Source organism: Lampris incognitus, chromosome 13, assembly GCF_029633865.1.
Source record: "Lampris incognitus isolate fLamInc1 chromosome 13, fLamInc1.hap2, whole genome shotgun sequence".
In the NCBI taxonomy this organism is placed as follows: Eukaryota; Metazoa; Chordata; class Actinopteri; order Lampriformes; family Lampridae; genus Lampris; species Lampris incognitus.
The window spans coordinates 53,245,708-53,264,980 of NC_079223.1; the positions used below are offsets into that span (position 1 = coordinate 53,245,708).

General features: G+C 43.4%; 1 protein-coding gene across 1 annotated transcript in view; it reads left to right on the top strand.

Annotated features, from left to right (window-relative positions):
- Positions 1 to 528: 528 nt before the first annotated feature.
- kif11 (kinesin family member 11) overlaps positions 529 to 19,273 on the top strand; it is a 121,259-nt gene continuing 102,514 nt past the window's right edge. The window contains exons 1-6 of the mRNA XM_056291835.1: positions 529 to 798; positions 904 to 988; positions 1,814 to 1,943; positions 4,674 to 4,771; positions 13,062 to 13,140; positions 18,736 to 18,921. Of these exons, the coding sequence (XP_056147810.1) occupies positions 915 to 988; positions 1,814 to 1,943; positions 4,674 to 4,771; positions 13,062 to 13,140; positions 18,736 to 18,921 (567 nt within the window). The 5' untranslated portion in view covers positions 529 to 798; positions 904 to 914. The remainder of the gene's footprint in view (positions 799 to 903; positions 989 to 1,813; positions 1,944 to 4,673; positions 4,772 to 13,061; positions 13,141 to 18,735; positions 18,922 to 19,273) is intronic.

Here is a 19,273-nt window from a genome sequence, read left to right on the forward strand (position 1 = left end):
GTGAGAAATATCCACAACAGGGCTTGAATGAAAGCTAAGAAGGTCCCCTTTAAAATGATACCAAAGACAATATTATAGAACATTGAAAAATGTCCTGACCATGAGGCTAAACCAGGATATGCACCAGTTTAGCGGGTGGTTAACTTCATGAGCTGATAACTGTGATACAGCTGCCACTCAGGAATGGTTATCATACCAAAATATCATCTACAGACATGGATCCTTTCAAAAATTATAAGTAAGTTTTGCCACCTTGAGTGTACCGAAATATCGTCTGGCCCATGGACTATATGTCTTTGTACCGCTGCACGTGTTCAATAAAGAATGCGGGGGGGGGGGGCCTCTCATGTAGGAAGTACTGCCCGCCTTCACGGAGGGCAAAAAAGAAAAAGTCTGAAACTTTCTCGGAAATATATTCTCCCGTGGTGCCTTGCGCCACTGTCAGCCAATGGCTTCGTTGATTTAAGATTCTGGCTTCAGCCATTGGTTGAATAAATTTTAAAGTGTCAAGTTTTTACATTCAGAGACTCTGGTAGACTGAACCCGCTTTGTTGATATATCCCGTTCACAAAACTAAACTTTTTCGTAAGGAAAAAGCGGTCCGATTTCCTAAGGAAGCAAGCCAAAGGAGATTTCATAATTTGGGAAAGTCGCTGTGGAATAATTTGTTGGGATAGCTTTAGTTGTATTTGTATCTTGGTTAGCGTTAGCTGCGATTCTAGCCAGACGTTAACTTAGCGACCGTTTTCAAACGTCCCGGCGTCAGCGTGCTTCTCAGTATTCATCGGAAATCTTTTGGTAAGTTTTACTTATCCAAACGTATTAAATGAAACCCCTTCAAGTAAGTATCAACTAATTCGCTGACTTGTCAAACGAGTATGGGTGTTTTGTTTTTTCTTTCAGTTGCTGCAAAAATGTCATCGCAAACTCTGAACAGTAGCAAACGAGAAGAGAAGGGGAGGAATATCCAGGTGGTGGTCAGATGCAGGTACGAAGACGTAAACCTTCACAGCGCAGGCGTGCAGATTGTTGCTCTGCACGCCTTTTCTCACTTGTTTTACTTTTATTCGGCAGTTCATATCAACAGTTTTCTAATAGGAATTTAGCCCCGTATGCGACAGTTATCCTTTTTACTCTGAGATCTCGGTCACGTAAGCTCACAATGAGGAATTAATAAAAAGCTCCTTTTTACACCTATTTTCAGTCAGTTAAAGAGCGCAGTAGTTCCACAGCCTGTGTTGCAAGGAAGCGCAGCAGACGGAGCATCTCCGAACTCAAAACCAAAACCCACAGCCCACAGCACAACCCACAGCACAACCCACAGCACAGCACAGCACAACCCACAGCACAGCACAGCACAACCCACAGCACAGCACAGCACAGCACAACCCACAGCACAGCACAACGCACAGCACAACCCACAGCACAGCACAACCCACAGCACAGCACAGCACAGCACAGCACAGCCCAGCGTAGCATAGCATAGCACAGCACAGCACAGGCTGTGGAAATATTGGATTCAAGCATTTGTTTCACTCCGACTAAACATGTTACCCCACTGCAGACTCAAAGATTGATTTTCTTTTCTTAATCCCTATTTTCATTTGCAACTGAGCTGTTACGACTGCATGAATGATCATTTAAATTGATAGTTTGCTGGTGTTTGCTATTTTAACCAGAAATGGGGGATTTAAATCCAGTTCAATGTTGCCTAATTAGACTATGGATCTCGGCGTATCCGTTTTTGAGGAAGGGGTTTTACTAGACTCTTTTTTTTGTTGTTGTCATTAATGGTCTTTTCATTTGACTTCAGACCATTGAATACAGTAGAGCGCAAGACCTCCTTTGGTGTTATGGACTGTGACGTTAACAAGAGGGAGGTGATCGTTAGGACAGGTGGGATGAATGACAAGCTGTCCCGGAAAACCTACACATTTGACATGGTAAGAAAAGCACAGCAGCCTTCCTACCTCAGAATTCATAGACTAGTCTTGGATATTGTTTTCCATGGATTGCCATCATTTTCAGGTTCTAAATATTTAACTGAATACATCCCTGCTGTGCCCTGTGATGGCCTGGCGGCTTGTCCAGGGTGTCTCCCCACCTGCTGCCCAATGACTGCTGGGATAGGCTCCAGCATCCCCGTGACCCTGAGAGCAGGATAAGCGGTTTGGATAATGGATGGATATCCCTGCTGTTCTGATTCTTATTGTTGTTCAACACGTGGTGTTATTTCCTGTTGTCTCTGTATGGATTGGTTGGTGGTATTGTTATCCAATCAATAAATTATGGCATTGGGTTTAAATCCGCTTCTGGTGTGGGAAGATGGTGGCGCAAATTCACATTAGCAGGGGCCTCACCCAGTTGCAGTGTGGGAAGGTGGCAGCGTGAATTCACGTTTACAGCGGCCTCACCCAGTACCGTCCATGCAGTAGTGTCTTGTCCACATCTGCGTCAAAGTTGGTCTTCGTTTGATGGCTTGGAGAGCTGACGCTGGATCGGCTGGGAGAGCTTGGTCTGCTGCATCCTGTGGGCCCAGGGACCATGGCCCTGCCTGGAGCTGTGCTCGAAGAGGTAACACTGAGGGTGGTCTGACAGGATGCTGAGGTGGGGCAGGCTAAGCTAACTTCTAGCCCATGCAGACCGGCAGTTCTGATAACACCGAGGGCGGTCTGGCGGCGGCCTCTCCTAGCTTTTAGTGTCGTTGTGTGGGGAGGTGTGTCGAAGGTGTCTGGCTGGGAGAGTGAGCGTTGGATTGGCTAAGGGAGCTTGGTCTGCTGCGTCCTGTGGGCCCAAGGACCACAGTCCTGACTGGCGCTACACCCAAAGAGGAAACACTGAGGGTGGTCTGACAGGAAGCGGGGCAGGCTAAGGTAACTGCTAGCCCATGCAGATCAGCAGTTCAGTCATCCTGGCTGGCGTTTGTTCTCCTGGACAGTGTTTTTTTTTTAAAGTTTGGATATATGTGTTAGTTTGGATATACACTCACTGGCCACTTTATTAGGTACACCTTGCTAGTACCGGGTTGGATCCCCTTTTGCCTTCAGAACTGCCTTAATCCTTCGTGGCATAGATTCAACAAGGTACTGGAAACATTCCTCAGAGAGTTTGGTCCATATTGACATGATAGCATCACGCAGTTGCTGCAGATTTGTCGGCTGCACATCCATGATGCGAATCTCCCGGTCCACCACATCCCAAAGGTGCTCTATTGGATTGAGATCTGGTGACTGTGGAGGCCATTTGAGTACAGTGAACTCATTGTCATGTTCAAGAAACCAGTCTGAGATGATTCGAGCTTTATGACATGGCGCGTTATCCTGCTGGAAGTAGCCATCAGAAGATGGGAACACTGTGGTCATAAAGGGATGGACATGGTCAGCAACAATACTCAGGTAGGCTGTGGCGTTGACACGATGCTCAATTGGTACTAAGGGGCCCAAAGTGTGCCAAGAAAATATCCCCCACACCATTACACCACCACCACCAGCCTGAACCGTTGATACAAGGCAGGATGGATCCATGCTTTCATGTTGTTGACGCCAAGTTCTGACCCTACCATCCAAATGTCGCAGCAGAAATCGAGACTCATCAGACCAGGCAACGTTTTTCCAATCTTCTATTGTCCAATTTTGGTGAGCCTGTGCGAATTGTAGCCTCAGTTTCCTGTTCTTAGCTGACAGGAGTGGCACCCGGTGTGGTCTTCTGCTGCTGTAGCCCATCTGCCTCAAGGTTCGACGTGTTGTGCGTTCAGAGATGCTCTTCTGCATACCTCGGTTGTAATGAGTGGTTATTTGAGTTACTGTTGCCTTTCTATCAGCTCGAACCAGTCTGGCCATTCTCCTCTGACCTCTGGCATCAACAAGGCATTTTCGCCCACAGAACTGCCGCTCACTGGATATTTTCTCTTTTTCGGACCATTCTCTGTAAACCCTAGAGATGGTTGTGCGTGAAAATCCCAGTAGATCAGCAGTTTCTGAAATACTCAGACCAGCCCGTCTGGCACCAACAACCATGCCACGTTCAAAGTCACTTAAATCACCTTTCTTCCCCATTCTGATGCTCGGTTTGAACTGCAGCAGATCGTCTTGACCATGTCTACATGCCTAAATGCATTGAGTTGCTGCCATGTGATTGGCTGATTAGAAATTTGCGTTAACGAGCAGTTGGTCAGGTGTGCCTAATAAAGTGGCAGGTGAGTGTATGTGTTCTTGTAGTTATTGTAGTTTGGATGTGTGTTTTTGTCGTTGTGTTGCACTGCTGGGGGAAACGATGTTTTGTTTCATTTCATGTGTGCAAGTCCATAAAATGAAATGACAAAGTGTTTCTGATTCTGAAAACTGATGGGGGGGAGGGGGGGATACTGTTATTGAAGTGTTGCTGAGAAAACTTTTATCCAACATGCTGGAAACCTTTTTTTAGTCTTTGAATTAAATGATGGCAGGTTTGAATCTAGTCTCTTGTAGAGTTGGCACATAGCACATGCAAGAAATGTTATGACATTTCTCAGTGTCTCGCTGCATGCTCAATAATCAATTTCTCAGTGTTAGAGTTTTGAGTAGATAAAAGTTGTTAAGTTTAATATTTCCAAATGGTCTTGCATACCCTAGCTGGTATCAAATTATATACAGGGAATTCCTTCATTGGATTCATTCTCCCATGTGTCTCGCCAGGTGTTTGGCCAAGCCGCAAAGCAGATTGATGTATACCGGAGTGTTTTGTGCCCTATCCTGGATGAAGTCATCATGGGTTACAACTGCACAGTCTTTGCGTAAGTGGTCTGTTAAGACATTTTCACACTTGGAGTGATTGCTTGACTCCAAACCCAAAGTAATTTGTTGAATTGTTTACTTTTTCATCACAGTTTGCTTTCATACTATGACAATTCTTTTAGTTTTGTTCTACTTTATTTTTTTTTTCCATTATACAAAGACACACCAAGGAAAACAAAACGGAAACAAAACATAAAAAGGTCTGGATTGCACCATCTCCACGAAGTCCACACATTTCTGTGACCTATTCAGTGCACCATTTACTTATCTAGTCGTTGACATGTAAACGTCGTCCATTTCTCTCGACATTGTTCCACTGGAGTTCTTATCCTGTGAGTTAACAGTTCCAGATCATATATTGCTTTCACTATTTTCAGCCATTCTTCCTGTGTTGCTGATTCTGCCTTGTACCATCTTTTTGTAATGGCCCTTTTACAAGCTGCCAACAAGATTTTCAACAAATACCTTCTTCTCTTAACACAGTATCTGCTGTCTTATTACCAAAGTACAGTACCATACATGACTTCGATATATCATAGCCCAGGATTTAATTAATAACCGTACTATAAAAATTCTATGGCTGTGCCAAGGTGCAGCTTCATAACACGATTCTTTATCCATGATTCATTTAGAATGGGTCAAATTAGCCCCCTACATTTTTATATAGACCACAGTGTACACTACTTCACTGTATCTGATTCAAAGCATGACCACTGTGTGTACTTTCACTGGACTCCTCTATGCGTTCTCTGCTTTCGGTCCGTTATCTGCCACCTCTCTATACTGTCACTTTATCATAGCTAAAAATATGGCTTATTGAATCCTGCCATCATTTTTTGCTCCTCTCTTTTCCTTCCCAAAGCTTAAACTGTTGAACGTTTAGAAAAGTTAATTGCGTCACCTTCAGACTGAAAGTGAAATAACGCTTTGGAAACAAGCATTGCCTTAATATTATTATAGGAGGTCTTTGTTTTTTTCCCATGGTCATTCCAACATTCTGGGGTCATTGTAATTTGTTTTTTTTGTTTGTTTTTTTTTTTTTAGGGTCAATTATACAATTGCACAGCTTATCTCAAACGGTGATAATACTGCACCATCAGTGTTGGTTATTGCTGCAGATTGCTTTCCTTTCTCTGATTCATATCACTACAAAATTTGACTATTTGGGATTTTTGGCTACTGGTTAGGGCAAATAAAATGTTTTAGAATGTTTCACTTTGGGCTCTTGGATCTGGTGATGGGTATTTGAAATTTTGTAGATGAAATTGTCAAAAAAATGGAACAAAAATTGATTAATCAGTAATGAAAATAATTGTTAGTTGCAGCCCTTCTTCTTTCGGCTTGTTCCCTGTTTTTCAGGGGTCACCACAGCGGATTTTATTGATTCCATTGGTACCCTGTGAGGGCACAGCACCAATTGTGGCTGTTTTTAACCCAGGCCTCGACTGATCCGGTATGGTCTTGTCAATCCGCATACTGATTTGGCAAAATTTTACATCGGGTGCCCTTCCTGACACAACCATTAACCCTATGGATGGAAGCACAGGTAAAGAGCTGGATGCCATCCCAGTATTCATGGACTTGCGCCCATGCCTGTTGCTGTTAGTTCCAGCCCTACTCATGTTTATTTAGTGTCATTAACAAAATATGGAGCACAGTTAAGAAGACCTGTGTGCATGCTGAACTGCATAGATACGTAGCAGTTGCGTGACTAGGAGAATGTCTTGAGAACACAGGTAGTGATGAGATGAACATTTTCTGCTCTACTTTCATGTGATTTGTACACGGTGCTAAGCTGATCACAGCAGTCCTTTTTGATGCTTGTTTGGGGTAAAAAGATTTGTGCAATATTACTATGAAATATACATACGAGGTTCCTAGATTATTTTTTTTTGGACCCCCCCCCCCCTTTTCTCCCCAATTGTACCTGGCCAATCATCCCGCTCTCTAAGCCATCCCGGTCACTGCTTCACTCCCTCTGCCAATCCGGGGAGGGCTGCAAACTACTACATGCCTCCTCTGATACATGTGGAGTCGCCAGCTGCTTGTTTTTACCTGATGGTGAGGTGTTTTGCCAGGGGGACGTAGTGCGTGGGAGGATCACGCCATTCCCCCCAGTTCCCCCTCCCCCCTGAACAGGCGTCCTGGCCGACCAGAGGAGGCACTAGTGCAGCGACCAGGGCACATACCCATATCCAGCTTCCCACCCGCAGACACAGCCAATCAGTTCTGTGCATAACTATAGTCCACTGACTTCCAGTTTCTACTGCAGCGGTCATATCAGTTTCCTGTTTGTTGGTGCGTGCTATTGACAGTGCCATATTTTTCACGATGCCTGCAAGATTTACCATGGATAAATGTCAGTGACATGCACAGAATTGTCGACAAACTTTAACCTGCACCTACTAGCAAATGGGTGAAAAGTTTCAAGTTGTACATGTCAAGTTACGTCCGGGCGGACGAATGGACAGACAATTGTGGACATAATTACACCGATGTGCTCTCTGTCCTACTGACTTAATATCGTTCAAGTTTTTATAGTTGATGGTGTCAAATTGTGACATGGTATTTGAATTGATTTTTAGGTGGACTAAGGGACAACACTTGTACCTATTGTGGAGGCACTGGTTACTTGTCTAATTTTCTGAATTTTGTAATTAAAGAAGGAGACAAATTCATTGCAGGCCCTGGTAGATTGAAATTCAGAGGCAACTGCCACTGGGGGGTTTGTTAGCCTGTCGACTGTAGAAAACAAGGCATGTACATTATTGTTTTTTGCAATGATGTCAGAGAAGTACGACTGCCTTGCATTTCTCACGTCCAGATTATAAACGAGCAGTCTCTTTTTATAGATTTCATAATGAAAGTAAGATTTGTTTTTCGCCACCTGCGTTCAGCTTTACAACGCTCTTTTGATCCAAATCTATGATGATCCATGGTGTCGTCCTTGTTTTCCTGGGTAGAAAAGATTGCTTTACTTTTCCCAGATTTTCGTGACCCTTCCAAATACTAGCAGTGAGGTGTAGAGGCCGTAAGTTAGGTTTGCACTAAGCATGTGAACTCCCAACTCTGTTTAGATGAACCCCGTCCATTCTGAGAGTTTCGTTGCGCCCAGAGTAGGTTGAAGTTGTCAATGAAGTTCAGTTTTTGAGCAGTGCATCCGGACGAAAGCCAGGTATTTAAATAAATACTTAGAATGCAAAGGAAGAGTCACTATTGGACCAAACAGACAAGTGGAACACGCGTCAGCCATAAGGCTCTTCTCTTTATTTAGTTTAGTTTATCATGATAACTATGGCAGCCCTTACACTGACTTTAGGGAAAGGAACTGAACGTTTCAGTCACTTGCTGGCATTAACCCAGGAACGCTCTTCTCCAGTTCTTAAATTGAAATGCACCTATTTAAGACTACACAGCAAACTTAATACATACATAAAGAAAGCAGTTACCTAAAGTATACAATGTGTAAAAAAATAAGTATTTAAACTTATTATTCAAATTACTAATTAAAACATTAATTATTAACCATTAGGAGACATTTGGCTCCTACAGTCAGGATTGGGCCTGACACAAATATCTGAACTGGGTCTTGTTGTAGAATGTCCACTAGGTGAATGAAGTCTCTTTTTAACAGCTCTGAGCCATGTGTCATTCCAGGACAGATGTCATTTGTTCCAACATGCACAATAAATGTGTCCATGCCCGGATGGTCAAATGACACTTGTGGCAGTGTTTGGACCATGTCACTAACTGTAGCATTTGGTAGACAGACAGTTTTCAAAATTTTACCTTTGACATCTGTTATTATACGGTCAGCTACCAGCAGAGATGTCATTGGTTTGGTGTCTTATCTAGCTTGGTTAACTTTTTCTAATGTCTGGTGCTTGTTCTGCTGTGATGCTGTCTTTTGATGATGTGACATTAGCTTTAGCGGCTATTGATCTGTTGTTTACCTCTGGGTGCCGCCAAGAGACACTCCTTAAGGGCTTAGCTGTATCACAGGCCATGGCTGTATGGGTCTCAACATTAGCTGCTGAGCTAGTGGTGCTAATGCTAGCTGTGTCATTACCATTGTGCTCACTGACAGGCAGGCAGCTCATCCAGAATAATAAACCTGAACTCCAGCCGAACCACTGGTGAGACATTGGTGGAACTGTGCTGTGCTTGTTGTATTTGACTCTGCCGATTATGGCCACGGCGGAGGGCTGAGTCCATACAATTCCCGCCACACAAAGCAAAAGCACCAAGGAGTTGGAGACTCCACTGCGATCAAGTGCGTGTAACAATCAGTGATCCAATAAAATCCAGAAATCAGCACAGACAAATCACAAAATCAATTAAAAGTTGCTAGAAGTTGTTACAAGTTAAAAGGAACATAAAGTTGTGGCTAAAAACTAAACAGAAATGTCAATTCATGACAGACCCTCTAGCAATAAGCCGATGCCGACACAATGCGTGGACAGTTGCGTTGCAGGGTCACGTCAAAGCAGAGAGGACAGGTAGGAAGCCAACCACTGATACACAGTGCCCCAACTCCAATGCTAGCCAGACAATCTATGAGGAGCTGATGGGATATAGTATCAAAGGCTGTGGTGAGGTCAAAGAAGATGAGGATAGAGAGTAGACCGGAGTCAGCTGCACGAAGGAGGTCATCAGTGATCTTAACCAGGGCTGTTTTTGTGCTATGTTTGGGGTGAAAGTCAGATTGGAATTATTCAGAGATTATTATCAAGGTAGCTCTGGAGTTGAGATGCAACTAACTTCTCAAGGGTTTTGGAGATAAATGGTAAATTGGAATATGCTGGTAGTTGTTAATGTCATCAGAATCTAAATGAGGTTTTTTTTTTTTTTTTTCAGAGTTGGCCTGACTATGCCAACCTTCAGTCAAGGGGGAATTGTACCAGTGGACAGAGTGGTTCATGATGGAGGTTATCAGGGAGATGATAGAGGGCAGGCATATTTTCACTGGGGTTGTGGGAATTGGAGCCAGGTGACATGTGGAGGTGCTAGACTTAGTAATAAGATCAGAAATGGGATTTTCTTTTTTTTTTTTAAATTTATTTCTGATTTTTCCCTTTTTTCTCCCAATTTAGTGGCCAATTGATCCCTATTTTAATTCAAACACCCACCCTCGTATTGCATGCGTTCGCCAACTGCATCTCTCCGGCCGGCAGTCTCGAAGGAAAGCGCCTCCCCACTTTCGTGACAAGGCGAATCCAAGCCGAACCACTGTTTTTCCGACACACACAGAGACCCATTCACATGACGAACACAAGCCGACTTCGCCCCCCTCCCGAAGACAGCGTTGCCAATGATTGCTGCTTCATTGAGTCCGGCCATAGTCGGATCTGACGAGACCGGGGCGCGAACCCCAGTCCCCAGTGGGCAAAGAAATGGGATTTTCAGTTGGAAGACTGAAGTTGCCTAACATAAACACGATGCACATGTTTTACGTCCGTTATGTTTCACCATCCAGTTGGTTGAGTGGCAGCTGTAAGGAGTGTACAGCCCAGTCAAGAATTGAGCTTTAAATTTCCGATTATTGAGTTTTCTGCAGCGAGACATAATCTTTTTATGAGAGTCTCAATTAATCTAAAAATCGATTTTTTTTTCTCCCACCACCTCTAGAACCCATACCTGACCCTTACTTACAACAGGCCAAATTATGTTCAAAAATCGTATAACAAAATCACGGCCTTTTTTTGAACATATCGAAAACCCAATCAAATTATGTACACCTGATCCCAAGATCTTGACAGGTTTTCTGGCAATGTACAGCTCAGCAGAAGCCACTTATTGAGCACAGCACAGAAATCTCTCTGGCCGAATGTGACGTCACTCCATGGACGTCTTTCTTCAAACACTGCAGCAATCGTAGCACATCTGAATCTGACTCCGGAGATGTAGTTTTTGAGTGATTTTTCTCCCTTTGAGAATATAGAGAGTGAACCAGAGCACACTCAACATTAATCCCTACCAGGTTGAACCTTATTTGTCATGATGATGAAATTTCTGCAGCAGAGAATTAAAATGTCTACCTGTGATAGGCTTTGGAATAACGACTTATTTGTAAATGTCCGCTGGCTTTTCAACAAAATGTTTAGATTCTTCAACAAGTTTGAAAAATATTTTTGGAAAATGGAAAAATGGGAATGCGCTGCTACCATTTACAGTGTGTAAAGGTTGGTGCTTAATTTTCAAATCAGGACGTCCTGGGACATGAAGGGGGTGTTGGATCCAGCGAGTGGACTGTAAATGTAAAGGTCCACTATGTCATATTGATGGGACACACACATTGGACGCTATTTCCAGACATAGACCTTTCTTTTAACAATATTAAATCATTGCTGTACTGAGGGCTGATTTAAATCAGAATCAGAAAGTCTTTATTAATCCTCAAGGGGAAATTGGATCCTATTACAGACACTTGCACTCTAGTAAAGAAAAACTAACAAGATAAAAAGAAAATAGAAATACATAGAAATAAGAAAACCATAAATAAATAGAAATAGAAGATGAAATAAGAATAAAATATGTAAACATATATGTGCATCATGCTCCAGCATATAACACCCTGTCTATTCTGTATTACTGCGGCATGAAACAAACGGCACAAACACCTGACAGGGTGAAACAAGTGGAAGGGCTAGTCTGATGACTATTGAATCAGAGTGTTTGACACACTGAGGGAGGAGTTGTAAAATTTGATGGCCACAGGCAGGAATAACTTCCTGTGGTGCTCTGTAGTGCATTTCAGAAGAATGAGTCTATCAGTAACCGTACTCCTGTGCCCGACCGGCACGTCATGGAGTGGGTGGGAGACATTATCCATGATGGCACATCATTTCAACAGTGTCCTCCTCTCAGGAACTGCCGCCAGAGAGTCCAGCTCTACCCCCACAATGTCACCGGCCTGGCGGATCAGTTTATTGAGCTTGTTTGCATCCACTACCCTCAACCTACTGCCCCAAAACACAACAACAAACAGGAGAGCACTGGCCACCACAGACCCATTCCACATCCTGAGCATTGTGTGGCAGATGTTGAAGGACCTCAGCGTCCTGAAAAAGTAGAGACAGCTCTGTCCCTTCTTGTAGAGGGCATCAGTGTTCTTAGCCTGGTCCAGATTATTGTCTATGTACACCCTCAGGTACTTGTAGTATTCCACAGTGTCCACACTGACCCCCTGGATGGAGACAGGGGTCACTGATGTCATGTCCCTCCTATGATCAACAACCAGCTCCTTTGTCTTTGTCACGTTGAGCTGCAAATGGTTCCACTCACACCATGTGACAAAGTTTCCCACCACAGCCCTGTACTCAGCCTCCTCGCCCTTGCTGATGCCTCTGACTGTAGCAGTCATCAGAGAACTCCTGAAGATGACAGGACTTTGTGTGAGAAATAAAATAACTGTTATTGCAAACCTCAACTTGAGTTTTTAAAAACTATCGACTCCATACGACTACACAACACAACTGCCCAAATATATGGCATAGACTACCTTATGGAGCAGCCAGGGAAGAGGAAAAGAGGAAGGCCAAAGAGGAGGTTTATGGATGTGGTGAGGGAGGATGTGCAGGTGGCTGGTGTGACAGAGGAAGATGCAGAAGACAGGGAGAAATAGAAACGGATGATCCGCTGTGGCGACCCCTAGCGGGAGCAGCCGGAAATAGTAGTAGACTACCTTGTGCCGGCGTTAAAAAAATTCACAGTCCAACACCAATCATCATTAACCCAAGTGGACTACCAAACTAATTACGAGAAAATTCATATGCATTCAGACATAAAAAAAACAACAAATCAATAGTGTGTGCATTTTACTGCCCAGCACTGACCACCTAGGTCAGGTCATAAAGGTCTCGCCCCTTTATACACTTCCAAACTTTTGTATCGTTAGTCTGACTCTAGGTCACTAAGATCTTCTGACCATGGTCTCTTCTCTATACCCCCACTCCCCCCGCAAATCCAAGGGTGACTCTGCTTTTGCTGTAAGGGCCCTGTGCCCCTTCCTTCTGGGACAGCCCCCCCCCTTAGATCAGCTGAGTCTCTAAACAATTTTTAAAAATTTCTCAAAGTCCATCTCTACCAACTTGCCTTCTCTTTAATGGGGCTGTAATTTTTACTTTTCTGTGTGTAACTGTATATGAATGTTTATTTTATTCTGTATCATATCTTGTGAAGCCCTTTGTAACTTTGTTTTAAAAGGTGCTGTATAAATAAACTCATCTATTTAAAGTGCTTCTGGTAAGGAGGGTTGGCTGCATGGGTTTCACTGCTTTCTGCTTTCAGGTATGGGCAGACGGGAACTGGAAAGACATTCACCATGGAGGGAGCGAGGAGCCTCGACGAGGAATTCACTTGGGAAGAGGTACGTTTGGACCCAACAAAGGGTGTATGCTGTTCTTATGCATGAATTTAACTTTATTTGCTTTGCTGTAGTCACAAATGTCATGGTAGTACTGCAGTGAAATCCTTTCCGTTTAGAAAGAGTATCATCAAAGTGTCAGTCATTTTAGAGATGGTAGTTAGGTTTTCATTATTAATCCCAGTGTTTCTTCTAGTTTTTCTCAGGTGGGTGGTAGGCTCCCCAAAGCTACCCTCCTCATGCTGTCATGAGGAGGCGCTGTGGCGAATGACCTGACGTGAACAAATGTGGTGTGCAGTTTTGTCATAGAATCGCAGGAAGGTGGTTGTTTGCATCAAACAAAACATTTAAGCTGAAATAAAATAATATAGGCCAGTTGGAAGATATAATCCCTTCAGTGCAACCTGGGTCTTTCCCGAGGTCCCTTCCCAGTTGTTCAAGCCTTGGCTCAGCACAGCATCTGGCTGTGCGAGTGGAAATACTTCTGTCATGCCTTTCCGATGATGATACGGTAAACAGGCAGATTCCAGGTTTGGTTGGATCCTTGAGGATATTAATAGCTTTCTTGAGGCAGCATATGTTGTAGATGTCCTCCATGGCTGGCGGTTGTGAACCAATGGCGTGTTGAGCAGTTTTGATGACCTGTAGTAGGGTTTTCTGGCCGGCATTGTAGCATCTCTCATACCGTGTATTAATGCAGTATGTCAGAATGCTCTCTATAGTGAAACAGTAGAATTTCCTCAGTAGCTTTTGGGGCAGGTTAGCTCTCCTCAGCCTTTCACAGGTCGAATAAGTGCTCTTGTGCCCTCCTCACTAATACAGAGGTGTTGGTTGACAAGGAGACATCTCTCCATGATGTGCACGCCCAAGATTTTGAAGCTGGACACCTTCTCCACCACATCTTCCTTTTTGTACACTGTTATGTAGTTATTGCTCCTGAAGTCTACGATAAGTTCTTTGTTTTGTTTTTTTTTGTTTTTTTTGTTTTTTTTTTTTTTGGTTGTGGTTTTTATTTTATTTTTTTTGAGGGGCAAGTTATTCTCAGTGCACCACCCCACCAGCTTCTTCACCTCCTTCCTATAGGTAAACTCATTGTTTTTGGAAATCAGTCTTGTAACTGTGGTGTCATCCACAAACATGATAGTGTTGGAGACGTGAGCAGGGACACTCATAAATGAAGATGACATAGAGGAGGGGGCTCAGTATAAATCCCTGAGGTCTGCTGATTTTTAGGGTTAGGGTGGAGGATGTGTCTACCTAACCTGACAGGACAATTAGACAGGCAGTCCCATTTCACTCTCAAATAGTGTTATTGACATTTCCTCTTCTGCACTTCAAAATATTTATGAATGATATTTGTTCAGGCATATTGCATAAGTGAAGCAGTGATTTGCCTGTGTTTCAATTTGGCGTCCATCTTAACCATAGAAGTCGCATTAACAGAGGTGCTTGCTCACACCAGGCAAGCCCACCAATTCAAAAGTGAAGCACGAGCATTGACTGTATTCTGGTGCTTGCAAATTCCTATAGAAAACAGTCAAAGTAAATGTTCTGTGATGTGTTGAGCGAGCTCTGAACTTTCCATCCCATCTGAGTTGTGACCAGAGTGTTACTGGAGACTGGAGAACCATTTGATCAAAACCCAACCAGTTTTTAGACATTTACTCCATCTCTGTAGACTCTACACCAGGGGTGCCCACTACGTCGATCGCGATCGACCAGTAGATCGTGAAGGCAGTGCTGGTAGATCTCCATGACATTCCAAAAAAACTTTTTTTTTTCCAAGACATTAGCCTATCATCTGTCCTCCATTTGGCATTTGCCTTTTGAGTGACATAAAGGACGGCCAGTCTGCTGTTGCCTAAAACCAAAGATTCTAGAGCGGAACCTAAAACTTTGTTACATTAGGTTACCATAACAACCAGAGCCCTTCTCTAACGTACCTTGAAGTTCACATGCCCACAACGTGAGCTAACGCAGAACTGCATCGAGCTAGCTAGTCCAACTCTAAAAAAAACTACTAAAAAGTGAAACAAAACAAAAATGAGTGGGGGAGCCGGACCTAGCAAGAAACAAAAAACGTACGATTTCCATGTGGAATGGGAGGAGGACTTTTTTTTCACCATGTCTTATTCCAAATGCGTTTGTCTCATCTGTCAGTCTAGCATTGCTATCCCAAAGAAAGGAAATGTGGACAGGCACTTTCGAACTGTTCATAAAAATTATGAAAATGACTTCCCTCCGAAAAGCGAGCTGAGAAAGAGAAAGGTGAGGGAACTAAAATCGCAGTTAATCGCCCAGCAGTCACTTTTCACGCAGCCGAATTCAAAGGCAAAGGCAGCCACCGAAGCATCTTTACGGGTGAGTCACTCCATCATTAAGCATAAGAAGGCCTTCCAAGATGGAGAGATGATGAAAGAGGCAGCAGATTCGTTGTTTCGGGACTTTAAAAACAAATCAGAAATAATGTCTTCAATCAAAGCTCTCCAGTAATCAAGAGATTCCGTTACAAGGCGCTGTGAAGTGATGGGCAGTGATTTGACACAGCAGCTTTAGAGGGACATCGTGGACTGCGAGTGTTTCTCACTACAATTGGACGAGTCTACGGACATAAGTGATAGGGCCCAATTGTGCATTTTCATTCGGGTGGTGTTTCAAGATATGACCGCAAAAGAGGAGCTGTTAACAATACTAGCCATGAAGGAACACACGCGGGGAGAGGACATTTTTCAGATCTTCAAAAACTTTGTGGATAAAATCCAGCTCCCAGTGTGTAAACTGGTGTCAAACACCACGGACGGTGCGCCTGCTATGGTGGGCCGCTCCAATGGATTTATTGCCAAGTGCAGGGAGGACGATGCTTTCCCGGACTTCCTTAATTACCATTGCATAATACACCAACAAGCATTATGCGCAAAAATGCTAAACATGAAAGAGATCATGGATGTGGCAACCAAACCCGCCTGTTCTATTCGAGCGAGGTCTCTTCAAAGATGGTTGTTTGGTACACATTTGGAAGAGGCCGACTGTAACTACTCTGACCTCTCGCTACACACTGACGTGAGATGGCTTAGTAGAGGGAGATTCTTGCCGAGATTTCGAGAGCTCTGTCCGGAGATTAAGGAGTTTCTCCTTATCACTAAACATGCGGAACACAAGCAACTTAATGACCATCAGTGGCTGCTAGACTTGGCGTTTTTAACTGATTTAACCAACATGTTGAACGAGCTTAATTTAGAGCTGCAAGGAAAAGACAAAAGCGTGGTAAACATGATCAGCTCAGTTAACGTTTTCAAATGAAAAATGCAACTTCTGTCCTCAAAGTTGCAGCGCCGTGATTTGGGAAACTTGCGAAACCTCGCAGCAGAGCTGGAGAAGCAAGGGAGGGCGTGTGCACAACTTGACAGTGCACGCTACCCAGAGCAGATTGAAAATGTCCGGTCAGACTTTGACAAACGGTTTCAAGACTTTTGCTTTGCTTGAGCCAATCGCTACATTTATGTGCTACCCATTTGGGGAAGATACAGAGGTGGATTCCCTCGCCTCAAAAATGGCAACACTGTTTCACCTGAACTCGTCTGCAGTGGAGGATGAGATGCTGACAGTACAGGCTGACATTCAGCTTAAGTCCAGGGCGCATGGAGAGTTTTGGAACTTACTTATAGAGGACAAGTACCAAACATGAGGAAATGCACAACCTCCTTGACGGCATTATTCGGCTCTACTTATTTGTGTGAGTCAGCCTTTTCTCACATGAAGATTATCAAGTCCAAATACCGTTCCACCATGACAGATGATCATTTGGAGGCCTGCTTGAGGCTGGCTACCAGCAGCTACTGTCCGAACTATGCAACCTGTCTGACTCCCTCCAGTGCAGGTCATCCTCAGAGTAGAGAGGTAGAGTTCGCAAATCTATTTAACACAGCTGTAAAGGTTCATGCAGTGATGCAATTTCAACATAGTGTAGTAGCACATGCTTGGTATGATTATTGCCTGTGTAAGGTTCAATATAAATGCAAATCCATTGCAATACTGTATATGTAACACAACATGTATATAAATACACACACTGCATATAAATGTTCATATATATGTAAAACATGTATTGAGTATTTTTATTATTATTTTTAATATGAGTAGATCATTTTGACCTGGTCATTTTAAAAGTAGCTCACGAGTCAAAAAACTGTGGGCACCCCTGCTCTACACCATTATTTATCTATCCTCCATTTGTTACATCGCCCCATCCTCAATGATCTATTATAATCTTGGTACTGCTAATATACTGCAAAAAAAAAGAAGCTTTTGAAATCTGCCGTTATTATTTCTGTGCTATGTGCCCCGTCTGTAACCTCAACTATTGAACTGAACACTGAAAAAAAAAAAAAAAAAAAAGTATGTTCTGGGCTTCCTGGTGGCTCACCTGGTAGAACGCGTACCACATAAGGCTGAGTTCTTAGTGCCGCAGCCTGGGTTCGAATCCGGCCTGGGCCCTTTGCTGCATGTCATCCCCTCTCTCTCTCTCCCCTCCCTGCCTTTCCTGTCTCTCTCTACTGTTACTGTAAAAATAAAGCAGAAAATGCCGAAAAAGCTAATTTAAAAAAAAAAGTATGTTCCGCTCTAACATGAAAAGAAAAAAGCATTTTAGTAAAAGGCATTGCCGTAATACCAATGATCATAGAAATTTTATTCCCATAATTTATTTGTGGAGGAGTCAACTGGGCCCATGCATTAATGAAGTTGCTTAGATTAAACTTTGCTATTTGGGGGTGTCCGGGTAGTGCAGTGGTCTGTTCCGTCGCCGGTTCGAATCCCCGTTACCTCTGGCTTGGTCTGGTGTCCCTACAGACACAACTGGCTGTGTCTGCGGGTGGGAAGCTGGATGTGGGTATGTGTCCTGGTCGCTGCACTAGCGCCTCTTCTGTTCGGTTGGGGCGCTTGTTCGGGGGGAGGGAGGAACTGAGGGGAATAACGTGATCCTCCCACGCGGTACGTGTCCCTGGTGAAACTCCCCACTGTCAGGTGAAAAGAAGTGACTGGTGACTCCACATGTATCGGAGGTTGCATGTGGTAGTTTGCAGCCCTCCCCGGATTGGCAGAGGAGGTGGAGCAGCGACCAGGACGGCTCGGAAGAGTGGGGTAATTGGCTGGATATATTTGGGGAGAGAAGGGGGGGATCCAATAAAAAAAAAAATTCTATTTATCATCAAAAATACTTTCCCTTTTATCTCATATAGTCATGTGATTTTTAGTGACTTTTTTATGTCAGTTTCTTTTGGCAGGGAAGTAGGTTAGCTTAGCGGACAGCCAATCCCACGTGGAAAAGTTTGGGGAAACAATGACTCGTTGTTGTCTAGTTAATCGTATTTTATCTTATTATGTAATTTGTTGAATATAATTCTGACCATCTTTTTTTGTACCCAAAAAGCTGTTTATATTGTTTTCAGTTGCTCTGTGTAATTAACATTAGTCTAATTTGTATTATCTCAGTTTTTTCTAATAAACCCTTTGAGACAGTCTTCATACACTCCCAGGTTTTTCCTGGCTTTTTTTCGGCTCATGATGTCATTGGTCTGCCCACTTGTGCTGTGATTCCAGGACCCTCTGGCTGGCATCATCCCCAGGACACTGCACCAGATATTTGAGAAGCTGTCTGAAAATGGGACCGAGTTCTCAGTAAAAGTCTCTTTATTGGAAATTTACAATGAAGAACTTTTTGACCTGCTCAGTCCCAGCGACAACGTGACAGAAAAGCTGCAGCTCTTTGATGACCCTCGCAACAAGGTAACAGTCAGCAAACATCTCTCATCTGATCCCAGTTCCTGTAACGTTGTATCTTGCTTTGTGGGCTATCTATCAATCAATATAAAAAGATTGTGAACGTTGTCCTTTTTTTTCTAGTCACTGTGTTACTGCAGTGATACTATATGAACAATCTGTAAAACCTGCTCTTTTTATTAATTTTATGAGCACAGAAATTATTTATTTATCATCACGTTTCTCTATACTTCCTATGGAAAACACGCAGAATCAGGATAAACAGGCTACATAAATTGCTACAGACAGTGAGGAAGACATCTCAAACACTGCCGCAGGTGGTAAATGATAATAAATAACTATAATAATAATAACAGTA